At 39.0% G+C, this 14260-nt stretch overlaps 1 protein-coding gene across 2 annotated transcripts in view; it reads left to right on the forward strand.

Moving 5' to 3' along the window:
• SLAIN1 (SLAIN family member 1) overlaps window positions 1-1376 on the forward strand; it is a 69195-nt gene extending 67819 nt beyond the window's left edge. For both annotated transcript variants that reach the window (XM_088136620.1, XM_088136621.1), the window contains one exon: window positions 1192-1376. In XM_088136620.1, coding sequence (XP_087992746.1) covers window positions 1192-1267 — 76 coding nt within the window. In that variant the 3' untranslated portion in view covers window positions 1268-1376. The remainder of the gene's footprint in view (window positions 1-1191) is intronic.
• Window positions 1377-14260: the final 12884 nt, after the last annotated feature.

Consider the following 14260-nt stretch of genomic DNA (forward strand, 5'->3'; position numbering starts at 1 on the left):
CCCATTTTCCAGTTGGCTTGGATAACATCATTTGAGGAATGGAAAATACTTCAGTGAGAAGTTGCTATCTGACATTCATTATATACCACAGAGGACTACATTTAGATCCAACAGCTTGGATACTACATGATTTAGGAATATGTTACCCATGAGAAAGATATCACCACAAGCCTAAGATTTTAGTTACTAGGGTGTGTTCTGGTTAGATTTGTGAACCCATAGCTATATTCTGCAGTATGGTTTAGACCAGGTATTCACAGCCCGTAGAAGGGAAAGGGCCACATTAAAATTAAAAATAATTGCGGGCTGCAAAGGGATACTTGGTGTGCCAATCAGCTGTTCAGCAGCTAGCAGAGTGGAGGCAGCACCAGAGCTGGTGGTGTCAGTGAGATTTGGAGGCACTTGGCAGCATGTCTTTCGGGGTGACAGTGGTGGACTCTTCCTGGCAGTGGCAACATGAGTTTTTTAAAAATGCCTGTGGCCCACACAAGGGTGCTTGGGGGGCTGTATGTTGTGCAGGCCTGATCTATACTTTCCTGCAGTTCCTGTTGGGCATTTGGCCATTTCATTTTAAAATAGAAAGGAGTGATCTTCAGGAGAAGACAAGCTTTTTGCAAGGTTGCTTTTGTTATAAATTGTATTACTGAAGAATTCTAATTTCCAAAGACCTCTACTTCAAAAAACATGATCCTTGCTGGACCAATTATATGAAAAGAGTCACATAGTAGAATGAAGTGGGGAGGAAAATGTCAGCAAAGGATTGAAAGAATCCTGCAGTCAAATTAGGAAAATACTCAAAAAACAATGTAATAGAATTTTAGAAAGGGACCTGGGAATTCCCCTAGACCACCTTCTGTTCAGTGCAAGATCGGACACCACTCCTAGCACAGAACTCCTGGCATAGTTTCTCTATTCAGTAAACATTTGAAGCTTCTTGTGATACTGGACAGATCTGAGCAAAGGATAAGAAGACTGACTTGTCATATGTTTGAAAAGACATTAGAAGGTCTTTTAAATTAAAAAGATGTGTGCACTGTATTCTCCTCCAAATCTTTCTTTCAATGGTGCTAGGATCATGTGGGTCATGCTGTGAGATTTCATCTGTGAGGGCCATCAGCTGGAACTTGTGTGCTTAGTTGTTCATGGAATTTTGCCTTATTTTATGCTAACCTTGTTTCTTTTTTAAAACAGTTTTCTCCAGCCACCGAAACCTCTTTCTTCATTTACTACTCTACGGGATGGCAACTGGAGAGATGGCTGTTATTGATGTCAGGTCAATCTGAATCACATTCAAGAAATAGCTCAGATCTCCTACCCAGCTGGCTGGGTAAATATAACTTTAGGAGTGCTATAACACAGTGCTCTTTGTTATTCTTCTGTCCTTATCGTTGTCACTAAATATATTGCACTTAGTTGTCTGCTTAAACAAGAAGCAGTATTACCAAGTTATCATTGCAGTATTCTTACTTAAAGTTTTAAAATACATGCACAAAGTACCTGAAGTGTCCCTCTTGGGAAGTCAAAATGTGACTTCTGAATGTTTGGTCAGAATGAAGTATTTAGAGCTTTTTTATTATTATTAGTGTTCCTTGCCTTATTTGCCTTCCCCTCTCTTTAGAAAGGCATTTTTGACCCTCTTGCAGATTTACAAATTATTACCTACTTCATATTTTTCTTTCATAGCCTTTCCAAGAAACCATATTTTTTTTTGCACTTACATGTTTTTGCATTTGCTTGAAACATAGAGTGTTGAAGAATTTTTTATGTATGTACCATTTTTTTTCTTTTAATGATCAGTTACTTGGTCAGAATATATTTTAAGCATATGCCCAAATCCAATTAGGTCTATCTGTGCACAGAAAAGATCAACTTTATGCAGATCTCTGTTGAGTTGCTCAAATAATTAATGAAAGTTCCAGTCAATCTTCAAAGTGAAACAGTCATTTAAATGATACAGTCAATCATGCAGGGTTGTGTACAGGAGCAGTGGGAGAGAAGGAACAGAAAGCAGAGATTGGATTTAGATGAAGACTAAATGGATCAGAAGTATGATATACAATAAAACATTGTGAATTTATGATAGTATGCACTAAAGCTTTTATTGAAATTGCCATACCTTTGAATAGTCATGAGTTTGTTCTCTCATCTCCTTGTTAAGTTAATATCACAATGTTCTATTTATAAGAAGTGTGTAAATTGCATTGCATTTAAAAGTTGCAATGATCTCTTAAATAATCAGATTTCAAAACTTTATTACAGAGAATACACTTGTAGTGTTTTATTAACAATTGTATATGATGAAAATGAATACATTTTCATGGAAATATTACATTTTTGATAAAACTTTCACAAAACATTCAATTGCACTAATAAATGCTTTCTTACTACAGAGGATGATTTGAATACTTGACTACAACTTGCATTCTGCTGATCTAGAAAGTTTCAGAAATAAAGAAATCTATTTCAGCAATATAATATTTTTGGATGTGCAACAGAAATGGACTGTCTGTGTTTTTTATTCACTCTGCTTCATTTTTATTTATTTAATAAATACATAGTCCCAGTGAGGTGAGCATCCCTTAGCCTCAAGGAAGTTAAAGACATCTGGCAGTCTGACTCCTGGTTAGAATCTGCCTGCCTCCAGTATCATATTTTAAAAGAGCAAAACTCCTTCTGAATGCCAGTTCATGTGTACCAAAATGGCACCATTCACATACAAAAGGTAGTTATCAGAAACTTGGAGAGAGCCTCAAGAATTGCAGAAATATTTCAAGGGAGGAAAAAAGCATATAATAACTAGAAATGCTGGGAAAATGCTAGAAAATCTGTGCACACATTATATGCATTATGCACCCACACTTCCACATAATCTAAGATAAGTGCACAAGTTGGAATGATCTTAATCAAAACCACTACATCAAGAGGAAGAACACCTAATTTTTTTTTTGCTCCAGCACCTTTGTTTAGAAACAATTGCACATAAACCCCAGATGAATGCAATTTCATTTTTTGAAAAAATGATTTGGTGCGAATGAGTATCTTTTGGAGGAGATTCTAAAATATTGTGGGAGTAGTGAAAAAGTGGGATGAACTACTCTGAAAGCGGGTGTGGTTGACTGGCACACTAAACAGAAGAGTGCCCCATACTGCAGTGTTTTGTTTCAAGTCCCACAATCTTAAGTTTAAAATTAGAATAGAAGATTATTCCAAGATTAAACCCCAGGAACTGGAATGTAAAATCAAGAAGTATCTCTTTGTTCAGTCTCACATGATGGATTTCCAAGTCAGTTCCTTGCACCCTCAGTTTCCAATGGTCTTTCAGGTCAGTCTTGGGCTGGGAAGGGATGTGTCCTGGCAGACATTCAAGTGGTACAATTTCTTCAATCACTTTATATAGTCACCCCTAATAAAAATTTACCTGATGCATCTATACAAGTCATACACCTCTTCCAAATTCTACCCAGTATAGTAATTGTACAGCAGAAACTGGACACATAATATTTCAGAGTAAGGTAAATGGAGTCCCAATGTTAATTTGTTTTCTGCACTTTTTCTCCATTTGAATTTGATAAAGTAAGATGTAAAATGTTGAAAAACAAATATTGAGACGGTGAAACTCACTTCTGCCCCAACCTGCACATCCTTGTCCATATGAATAAACAGCTAAACTAAAGAAAATCACAGTGCTACATCAGACTGCATGCCACAGTATATGTCACAAGTCCTTGCTTGTAGGAAACAAAACATTTGCTCCAATGATCCCTGATCTCTCCTGGAGAAAACCTATTAGTCACAGCAGAGTCAACTTAATTAAGAAATGGGGACTATTGAACAATATACTCCCAACTTGGAATCTGCAGATTCCACTATTAATAACTTATAATAAATTATATAGAGCTGAGTGCTTTAGGAATTCCTGGTGGTTTATGTTACATAAGTGAAATTCTTAAGTATAGTATGGCATGAAAAACACTCAGATAACATGAAATTCAGTATATCATTCTGTTTGGCTGCAAGGCCAACTGGAAGGTTTGCCATCAGGCTCTTCTTCCCTCAATTTTTGTCTGCTAAACCAAAGAAAATCCACAAGATCTGGAGCTTCGCAATTAATTTATTTTGAGAAAGCTAACAAATGTTGAAAGTTCATCTGGACACATGGTAAAACAGCAATGCTATGCCAGACTCCACCATAAGGCATCACAGACCCTAATTAGTGAGAAAGAAAACTAAATAGCTCTGTGGGATCAACCTATCATGGCCATAGGTTATGACATCATAACACAAACACCTCTTAGTCACCTCTAGTATGTGACATTGTGACAAAAGTACAAAAGCACAGTGGTTGCATCATGAAGACATGACACACATTTTGTTACTGCAACATCATTGTGATTAGGAATGACCCTATGAACAAGGGTCAATATAACTAAGAAATACAGATTGTGGAAACAGTACAAGCTGTTTTGTATTTTAAAAACATCAGAATTTTTAAAGATTTTGAAATGAAGGTTCTCAAATAACCTTTTTCCAATACTTCCTGTGGTGTTTTTCAACTTAGAATAGAATAGAATAATATAACTCTGTACTCCTGTCTGCCCCGCAAACTGTACAGGCTTATTTAGGAGTGCAAATCCCCTCGCCCCTAGGTAAACCTGCACTTTCCTGTTTGTGATATTCATTATTTTCAGAATAAATTCTAATAACTAATTTTGAATAATCTAGAAAATACGTTGCTTCTCATGTGGAAAAGTAGAAACCTAAGCAGGGACAGCTGTTCTCAAGACAAGTTAAAAACCATTTCCTGTAAGTTTGGGCTTAGAAGTAAGCTGTGGTATGGCAATAATATTGCTGATACTTCATCCCTTTCATTCATGGCTACATTAAAAATCAATCCCTGATTAGCAATATGAATACTGTAAAATGTTCCTAGGGGTACATTTGAACTAAAGACTAAGACATGTAATTACCTTGAAGCACAACTGCTGTATTGACAGTGTTGAAAGCCAAGACGGGCCTAAAGAGGGAAGGGCTTACAATCCCTCTATAGATGTATGCGTCTAGAAGTTAAAGTATATGCATAACTGGGTACAACAGCAAAGTATCTGACTGGATATAGCACATTGTGCACCTAGTAAGGTCAGTGAGGCCATTAAGGTATAGCTATAAGGTAGCGGGGCAGGACTACAAAGACAATGGGGCTTTGAAACAACAAAGAGACAATATTGGATGAACATTCTTTCTAGGGAGTTACTTTCTTTTGCTTTCCCAGAGCTCTGCTGGCCTCCCAGCATCTCGGCCTTTAGAATGCTCTCCTCTCCCTTCTGCTTTCATGTTGGAGTGTAACAGTTACTCTAGTGGAAAACAAGCTGCCTTTTTGAAAGTTGAGTAGCTTTTTTTAAAAATGGAAGCCCCTTCTGGAATGATCTTTGGGGCCTTGTATTAAATCTGGAAAGCATGAGGAAATTTTAATAACTGGGTATTAATAAATGGATTTTAATAACTGGGTATGGATATTTTTTCCTTGACTGAGCCTTCTGCGCATATGTGTATACGTAGGTAGATATGTAGATAAATAAATAGATCCATCTATACTGTCATCTATATGAGAGCTAACCTTAGCCTTAAATTCACAATGCATTCCCAGGAGTCTTCTTTCTTTATGTGGCCAGAAACTGTTAAAATTTAATCTTGATCACACCTTACTCAACTCAATTTTCTGCATTTGTTGTTGTTGTTGTTGTTGTTATTATTATTATTATTATGCCAAATCCAGTCTAAACATCTGGCTGACTGTGCATACAACCATAATAATAATTTAAACTTGTATGCCACCCGACTCTCAACTAGTCTGTTAAGTAATGTAATGTAATTGATAACATCCACCAGACAGTTGGGTTAGCATACTGGGGCTAAAATGTGTTTGCCTAGTTAATTTTGTTATTACGAACCTTTCTATGCTGCTCTACTCTCAATGGCCCAGAGCAGTATACACAAAATAAATAGAAGATTAAACGTAGCACATTATTACGTAGAACAGTAATAATGTACTGGCACTGACCAACAGTGGTAGATACCAAAATCTAACAACCACAATTGGGATTGAAACTTCTGTTACTAAACAATGTGGTCATTAAGAGAGTCATGCCCAATTTTATGACCTTTTTTGCCACGATTGTTAAGCGAATCATCACAGTTGTTAAGTGAATCATGTCGTTAAGTGAATCCAGCTTCCCCCATTGTCTTTGCTTATTGGAAGCCCCCTGGGAAGGTCACAAATGGCAATCACATAACCCCAGGACATTCCAACCATTGTAAATACATTTCGGTTGCCAAGCACCCAAATTTTGATCACGTGATTGCAGGAATGCTGCGACAGACGTAAGTGTGAGGACTGGTTGTAAGCCACTTTTTTCAGTGCTCTTGTAACTTCAGACATTAAATGAATGATTGTAAGTTGAGGACTACCTTATCCACCAAATGCTTTCTTGAAGAGTCCAGCTTTTACTCCTTTACAGAAATTGATTAGGGAGAAGATAATTCTTATATATGAATACAAGTGGTTGTATAAGAGGGGGGCTACCAGTGAGGAAGCCCTCCAGTGGGACCCCTAGATGCAACTCTTGGAGATAAGACACCCAGCAGGGAATCTCTCCCAGCTCTTACCAGACAGGCAGATCCAGTCTCGGAGACCTATAGTTTAGTGTGTTGTGCCACTATATTTGAAAGGGTTCAGCTTCATATGAAGATAGATTTTCTTCCAATCTGTGCTTCATAGTCTGTGGTAAAAATGCAATCACTTAACCACCCAAAAAGGTGAGGAACTGACTTTTTCAAATATTGTTCTGCAGAATGTTGATGAAGATTCTCAGTCATCCAAGTGGAATTATCAAACCAAATGTATCAAACCAAAGGAAAAGATGTCCAGTTGCCATGACTCAACCTCCAGATTGTTCTGTAGTCTTTTTCAGTTGTGAATCCCCTCATATGTAAACAAACTTCCACCCAACTCTCTGAAGCATGGCACATTCCCACACATAGCACTTAGCTGGGTGGGACATACCAGCAACTCAGATGCATGGCCTTTTGTAGCTGCAGGGAGGTATTTGGAGCTCTTAGGATGTCTACTAGCACTAATAGACATCTTCCTTTTTCCCATGGCTGTTTCGTTATCTCACAACTCGTATTAGAAATGCAGAAAGTGATGGTGTAATTTCTCTTAACTATTTTTAATGTAATTTACAATCAACAATTATGATACTATATTTGTGATCTGCATACATATTGTACAAAATGCAGGATCAAAACTAAGAAGGATTTAGCTTAATAGTTCTCGCTTAACAATCACAATTAGGACCGGCAATTCTGGTGCCAAGCAGCATGGTCATTAAGCGAGACATTGCATGACTGCGATAGAGTTATAACCTCACTTCTGCCATGGTCGTTAAGTGAGAGATCATGTGACCACAAGTTGCGATTTTACTGCCAGCTTCTCCATTGACTCTGCTTGTCAGAAGCCGGCTGCGAAGCTTGCAAATGGTGTTCATGTAACCACAGGACACTGTAACCATTATAAACACCCACCAGTTGTGAAGCGCCTGAATCTCAATCACATGACCACGGGGATGCTGCAACGGTCATAAGTGAAAGGACCAGTTGTAAAGTTATTTTTTTCAGCATTGTCATAACTTTGAAAGGTGGCTAAACACAGCAGTCATTAAGGAAGGACTTACCTGTATAAGAAAAGAGAAATTGGAATTGGAATTGGAATTAGCAAATATGAATTGCTGGAAACATGAATAGAGTGTTAGACCTGAATCTTGACAAATCATCTCAAGAGAAAAAAGGAGGAAAGCTCCTGAAAAAAAGTCTTTCAGTACATGGATATATTGGCTTTGACAGATTCCTGGAGACTACAAAACTCAGAAGTAAGGAATTACACTTTTTTTTTCAGCAAGACACCAAACATTACAGAACTGATATGTCTCTGTAAAGAACTCTTACACCATCCAACAAAGAAGTAGAAATTCTCCCAACAACGTATGTGAATCATAACCCAATTTTAATAATATGGCTTCAAAGAGAAAAACCACTCTTCAAAAGGGTGATGAGTTGTTACTTCAAGAAGGTATATTACAGAAATGTAAAGAAGATTAATTAAAAAGGCAAACTCCAGAAATGTCAGACACAACATTGGGTAATTGCCGATTTAGGACGCTAGATGGTCTTGGTATACTTTTGTATTCAGTTTCATTCAAATTCTAGTGAAAGAATTTGCAAGCAACCAATATCCATCTGTCCATGTATTGCTAAAGCAGATAAAAATACAATGGTTCAGAAACTCAAAATATCCAGAGCAAATCATTTTTCTTATCATTTTTCTTTTACTAAGTTTATGTTTATCTCATGCTTTCAAGAAAATCTGAGAGAACTAAGCAGATAGTTGTAAACGTTACTTTACTTTAATCTGAATAATAATCCATTCCCATAATAGGGAATCCAGAACCCAGAGCTTACTTTTTGAAGTCTTCTGCAGCTATGGAATCTGTGCAAAGGCTTTCCTGGCTGCAGCAGCTGCCACCTTATCTTTGAACTTAAGCTGAGAGTCCAGGAATGTCCCCAAATTGTGCAACACTTCCATCTGGGTAAGTGCAACCCTATTCAGAACTAGAGATGGAAGATCTATGTACCCCTAGCTGCTCTGTCTTGCTAGGGTTGAGCATAAGTTTGTTCCTCCCCATTCAGACCCCTACAGCCTCTCCAGACACTGGGACAAACTTTGACATCATCGCTTGGGTGTTCAGCTGAGTATCATCAGTGTACAGATGATATCTGCCCCCATGCCAATGGATTACATCACCCAGCAGTTTCATGTAGATGCTGAATTGGAGGGATAAGAACATTGAGCCATGTGGCACCCCACAGGTCAAGGGCTTTGGACTCAATCTCTCCCCCTCTAGTAACACTGACTGGAATTTATCACAGAGAAAGAGAGGAACCACTGCCACACCTTGCCCTCTACTCCATAGTCGGTTCTGAAGATCATGACTGATAGTCTTGAAGGCAGCAGTTGGTGATTGGGTGAAAGGAGTTATTGAAATTTTTTAAAGATGTGAAGGGGAAATTTGGTACAAACACTTAAAGAAAAGAAAATATGCTTCCTTCTGACTGTTAGTTGCCAGTTCAACAGCACAAACTGATGCTACAGTTCCAAGTACGATTCCTCTGGTGAAATGGGTTGAATATTTAGTAGTCTTAGTAGTGCAGGTTTAAATGGGTTTTATCCCCAGAAATTAACCATAAAATTCCTTCCTAACTGGCCACCACTTTCATCCTTGGTCATCTCCACATTTACAGCCCAGCCAAAATAAGGGAAAGTAGCCAATGAATATCTGATTAGAGCAGAATATTCATTGCTTTATGCAGATGCCCAAAGACTGGTGCAATTCTCTTACACTTCTAATCTTTAAGAAAGTTGATAAAGGTAATCCAGTTAATTTTTGTCCAGTCTCTGATTTGTAAATTTTATGCAAAACGTCTATGTTAGAAATTAACTGATAGACTAGAACAAGTCTTGATTGATGAACAAGCTGGTTTTAGGACAATGTATCAATGTATTATCCAAAACCATCTGGTGGAAAAATACTCCTCTCAATCTTGAGTGCCTTTTATACTTTCTTGATAGATTTGAAGATGGCTTTGATTTGATCCCTAAGAATAAATTGTGGTTGAAATTAATTAATGCATGTATTAATAATATTAATTAACTAATCTATGGATCATCTTATTAGATTAACTATGATGCTCCATAAGAATACATACATGTAAGTTAGATGGAGATCTCTCAGCCCCAATTTCCATCATAACAAGATTGTATTCTGGCTCTTTTTTGTTTAATCTTTACATCAGTTCCTTAGTTCAAGCCCTAACAAATGCTAGCAAATAGACCAATAACTCTTTTGCTTCAACAGATAATTCAGTCATCCTCTCCCTGACACAAGGTGGTCTTCAACACTATCAGAGCCAAAGTGCTGAGCTTAATATTTTATGGCATACCAATGTGTGCCACACAGAAATATATTAAAACCTAAGAGGTATTCCAGTCCAGTTTTTAAGAACAACATTCCATGTGTAGATAGGGAGCACAGCATGTTGACAAGTTACATGCAACACTGCTACCACATGCAGCTTGCCAACAACACATGCAAGGGATGTGGGAGGGGAAAATAAATATGACTTCAAAGTAATTTTCCACAGACATTTGGAGGGAGGGAAGCTGGTTTCACCTGTTCACCTAGATCCAGATCTATACCAATTTTCTACCTTCATAATTGGTCTGAACACCCATTTCTAGAAGAACTAGAGCTTCAGGAAGCCAAGGAGTGCAGTAAGCAGCTACCGATTAGGACCCCATCTCTTCCTTTCCCTTCTTCCATTCGTTTCTGGAAAGTCTGTCTAGCTTGGAAACTAGGACTGTGGGACAGAAAAATACCCTTGTCCCCCACACGCTCATCCTGATCAGTTATTGGTCTTGAATGTACTGGCTGGCTTCTCAGCATCCCTACCCTTTGTCTTTCTTGCCTGCCTTTTCCCCCCCTTCCTGATCTCTCTCTTATGTACAGATTGCCTTTTCAGACCCCTTTTTTATTTGCTCCTTCTCCTGCTGAGTTGCAAAGATAAGGCTCATGTGTCAGTACCCTGTCCTCACTTATACAAAACTCACACTCTCTTTCTTAGGCAAAAAAGGGCTTCATAAATTGTAGGTTAGGCTTCCTCTCTTCCCTAAAAACCATCCCATTTCTAACCCAGGGATTTACTGTATTTGTGCTTTTTGAAATGTTTTTCATGTTTTAATTGCTGCTTCCTCAACATTGTTTATTGCTTTAAAGCTGTAAAGCAATAAACTTTACAGTTTAAAAATCACTGTGTTATTTTTCTAAGGTGTATACGTGTGAGAGAAATCACTATTTCTGAGATCCGTATTCGCTCTAGGATACCTAGGTTTCCCATCCAAGCACTAATCAGGTCTGAGCTTGCTTAGCTCAGCCATTTGAAGAGGCCAAAAATGCAGCTATGCAGCTAAGAACAACTGGGATGTTTGATGGTACACTTCAAAAATTCTATATCTATCTTCTGCCAAAAAACTATAATTAACTGTTTTGGCTAAAAGACACATTAAGACACATTAAGATATTTTTTTAAAATATAAAGCAATACCCAGAGAACACTGGACCCTAACCCTCAATGTTAAATGGCCAGTATTTTTGCATACTGTGAATGAATGTTCACCTTCAACAAAGAAACAGATGTTTTGTATGCAGCTATATCCTTAAAAGAAGGACATCAGATAATGATTCATAATAAAAGACAAAGAACATTTGAAACTCTTTTGCCACCACCCAAGGAGGAAGAATGAGGATGTGTAGGAATAGATATGAGAGGGAGCATCCTGACTAATTAGGATTTACATTTACATTACAAAGTGATGGGAGCAGAAGCAACTATAAGCTTTTTGGTGCCTTTAAGCACCTCCTGCACCATCATTGTTCATCACTGTTTTGAGGTAGAAAAAGCTGCAGAGAGACATTGTATAATGCTAATAAGCATTTTAGCCAAGTTTTTATGCATTACAAAAGATCTAAAGGAAGAGTTGCTTGATGAAAACAATTTTTGCACACAGGTAACAGCATTTATCACATCTACGGGTAGTCTTCACTTAACGACCATTTGTTCAGCGACCATTCAAAGTTATGATGGCACTTAAAAAATGGACTTACAACCAGTCCTTGCGCTTATGACCATCACAGCGTCCCCACAGTCATGTTCTCCTGCCTTGCATGAACTGCCTCTGATTCAACCCCCCCCCCATTTGTGGTGAGGGGTGGAGGTGAGCATGCATGCATGACCCTCAGCCAGTGGCAGGCTGAGACTGCTGAAGGGGGCAGGAGCCCGGCGATTTGGGAGGTGTGGCAAGACAGTGGCAGCAGCAGTGGGTGGCACTGAGCCGAGCGCCAATAGAGCTCCCATGCTCTGGGGCTTGAGCCCAGCCAGCAGCAGTGAGCCCAGCAGAGGGGAATCAAGGTGAAGATGAGAAAGGTCAGCTGGGGGCAGTGGCAGGGGGCAGGAGTGGGTAGGCAGTGGTGGAATACAGCGGCTGCTTCATCTCGGCCATGCTGTGCAGGGCAGCCAAAAGGGCAGAGATGGAGGGGGGAAATAGGCAGGTGGGTCGAGTTGAAGTGGAGGCAGTTCATGCAAGTCAGGAGAAGCATGAAGACTTTGCTAATGACCGCAATCAAGACTGCTGTAACTGTCTTCACTAAGATACTTGGGCAGAGATAAGTCAGAGCAAAATACAAGTATTAGACTAAGCTAATGAAGGAATTCAATAATTATTAGTTTTAAACTACTAATAATACTTGAGATAAAGTGGAATTATTATAATTTGGATCATCACCACTCAGTGCAGGTCCTGATAGGTGTTATGAACTATAAGAAATTTAAAAGCCATAAAAGCAGTTTTTGTTAACCAAATCAGTAAGATGTTGACCAAATCCATAAGAATAGGGAATGGAAAAGAGAGGAAGCTAAATCATAACAGCTAGAGCCAATTATACTGCTATCTATTATATGCTGAAAATATATTCCAAAATAATCAACTGGCTCTACTTGCCCTCCCCTGTATTCCAAATATGTAAATTGGATGGACAAGTGGGAATGGGGGTGGAACCATTCTTATCCTGAGTCAAGAACAATGGAGAACTGGGGGATTTATTGGTATCATTTATCATGTGGAAAGGGAGAAAATATTCATTTTGCCTAAATGGAAATGAAATCTGCCTTGCAGCGGAGCTCATTGAATTATTAGCCAGAATATCTACTTCATTTATGATCTCACTTTCTAACGGGTCGCATTTTGTTTTTGGAAACTCTCAGACCGCTTTTTTGTTTTTTCATTTCTTTCAGTTCAAACATTTACAACACAATCCCATGCACATTAAATTAAGCTACACTTAATTTAGTGTAATATTTATCAGAGAGCACCAAGAGCTGGGTTCTCGTCCAGGTATTCTTGACTAGAGTGGTGCTGTGCCTCTGGGGCAATTTCCCATGGCTAAGGTGATTCTCTCCTTTGCTGCTTCCAGCTGTTCCTGAAGCCGCTTTAAACACTCCTATCTGGATTGCAAATGAGGGCCATTGCAGCATCTAACTGGCTGTCCACTGCCTCTTGCCATTCCCATCCATGCAACAAAGGCCAGCTTTCCTGGCTAGCCCTTGTCTGGGCAAGTCTCCTGGTGCCTGCCTTTTCCTTTTAGTTGCCTCCTCACTGGTCCTTGTGCCTTTCCTTTGCTTTGTCAGATGTTTCCACATAGAGATGCCTTTACACCTTCACATCTTCTTTCCTTTAACATTAACATAAACTCTTTCTCTCTGTCCTCCTCCCCTATTGTACCATAATTGCTCCCATGCCACAATGATTAAAGCACAGGGAACAGGTTGTTCTTTTGTTTCTATGCTCCATTGTAGGTCCACAGAAATTTTGTAGTAAGGAAGTACTAATGGTTCCTGCTCCAGAGAAGCAAAGTAACATTCACTGGGACTTTAAACTTTGTCCAACATACCTATGTTGCAACTTAAAGATTTAGGGGAGAAATAAAGGAAAGGGAAGCTTTGCTGTAACATGGACAGGGGCTGGAAAAGCCAGGAGAGCATGCTTCACCCAATCTGGGCAGAAACTGAAAGGGTGTCCATAGAACATAGAAAGGGTTGAATGGACCAATGAGCTTCTGGAGGGAGGTAAGAAAATATGGTGCAAGGAAATCATCTTGATGGGCTATTGTTAGATCAACCACAAGATAATTTTAAAAAATGGTAGTTGCTACCATAGAACATAGCAGCCAGCAGCAGCCAGCCTCTGGAGGATAAGGAGTATGCCACGTGCTATAGCCAGTCAAAACTCAATCAGAAGGAAGCATTTGAGACCATCCACTTGGAAGGGCTTAAGACACCTTAGGACAGAAAACACATGAGTGAGGGGTGCATCTACTATGAGCTGAGAGTGAGTGGAGCACAATGTCATCCATTCACACCAGCTCTGTTTTTTGAGGTCTGCACCCCGCCCCCCCACTATGTGCAGTCTTCAATTCCTTTACCAGAATTCAAGGAGGTGTGTTTTTAAGTACTTACATTTAGGATTGTGCTGTAAAAATCCCACTCAATATAGCTGGTGAGAGAGGGAGATACTGCTGCATTGAGTTTTGCTTTA

The sequence above is a fragment of the Python bivittatus genome, unplaced genomic scaffold (assembly GCF_059951505.1).
Source record: "Python bivittatus isolate LINGU-HERP-01145 unplaced genomic scaffold, Pbiv_v1 ctg000060_np1212, whole genome shotgun sequence".
Lineage (NCBI taxonomy): Eukaryota > Metazoa > Chordata > Lepidosauria > Squamata > Pythonidae > Python > Python bivittatus.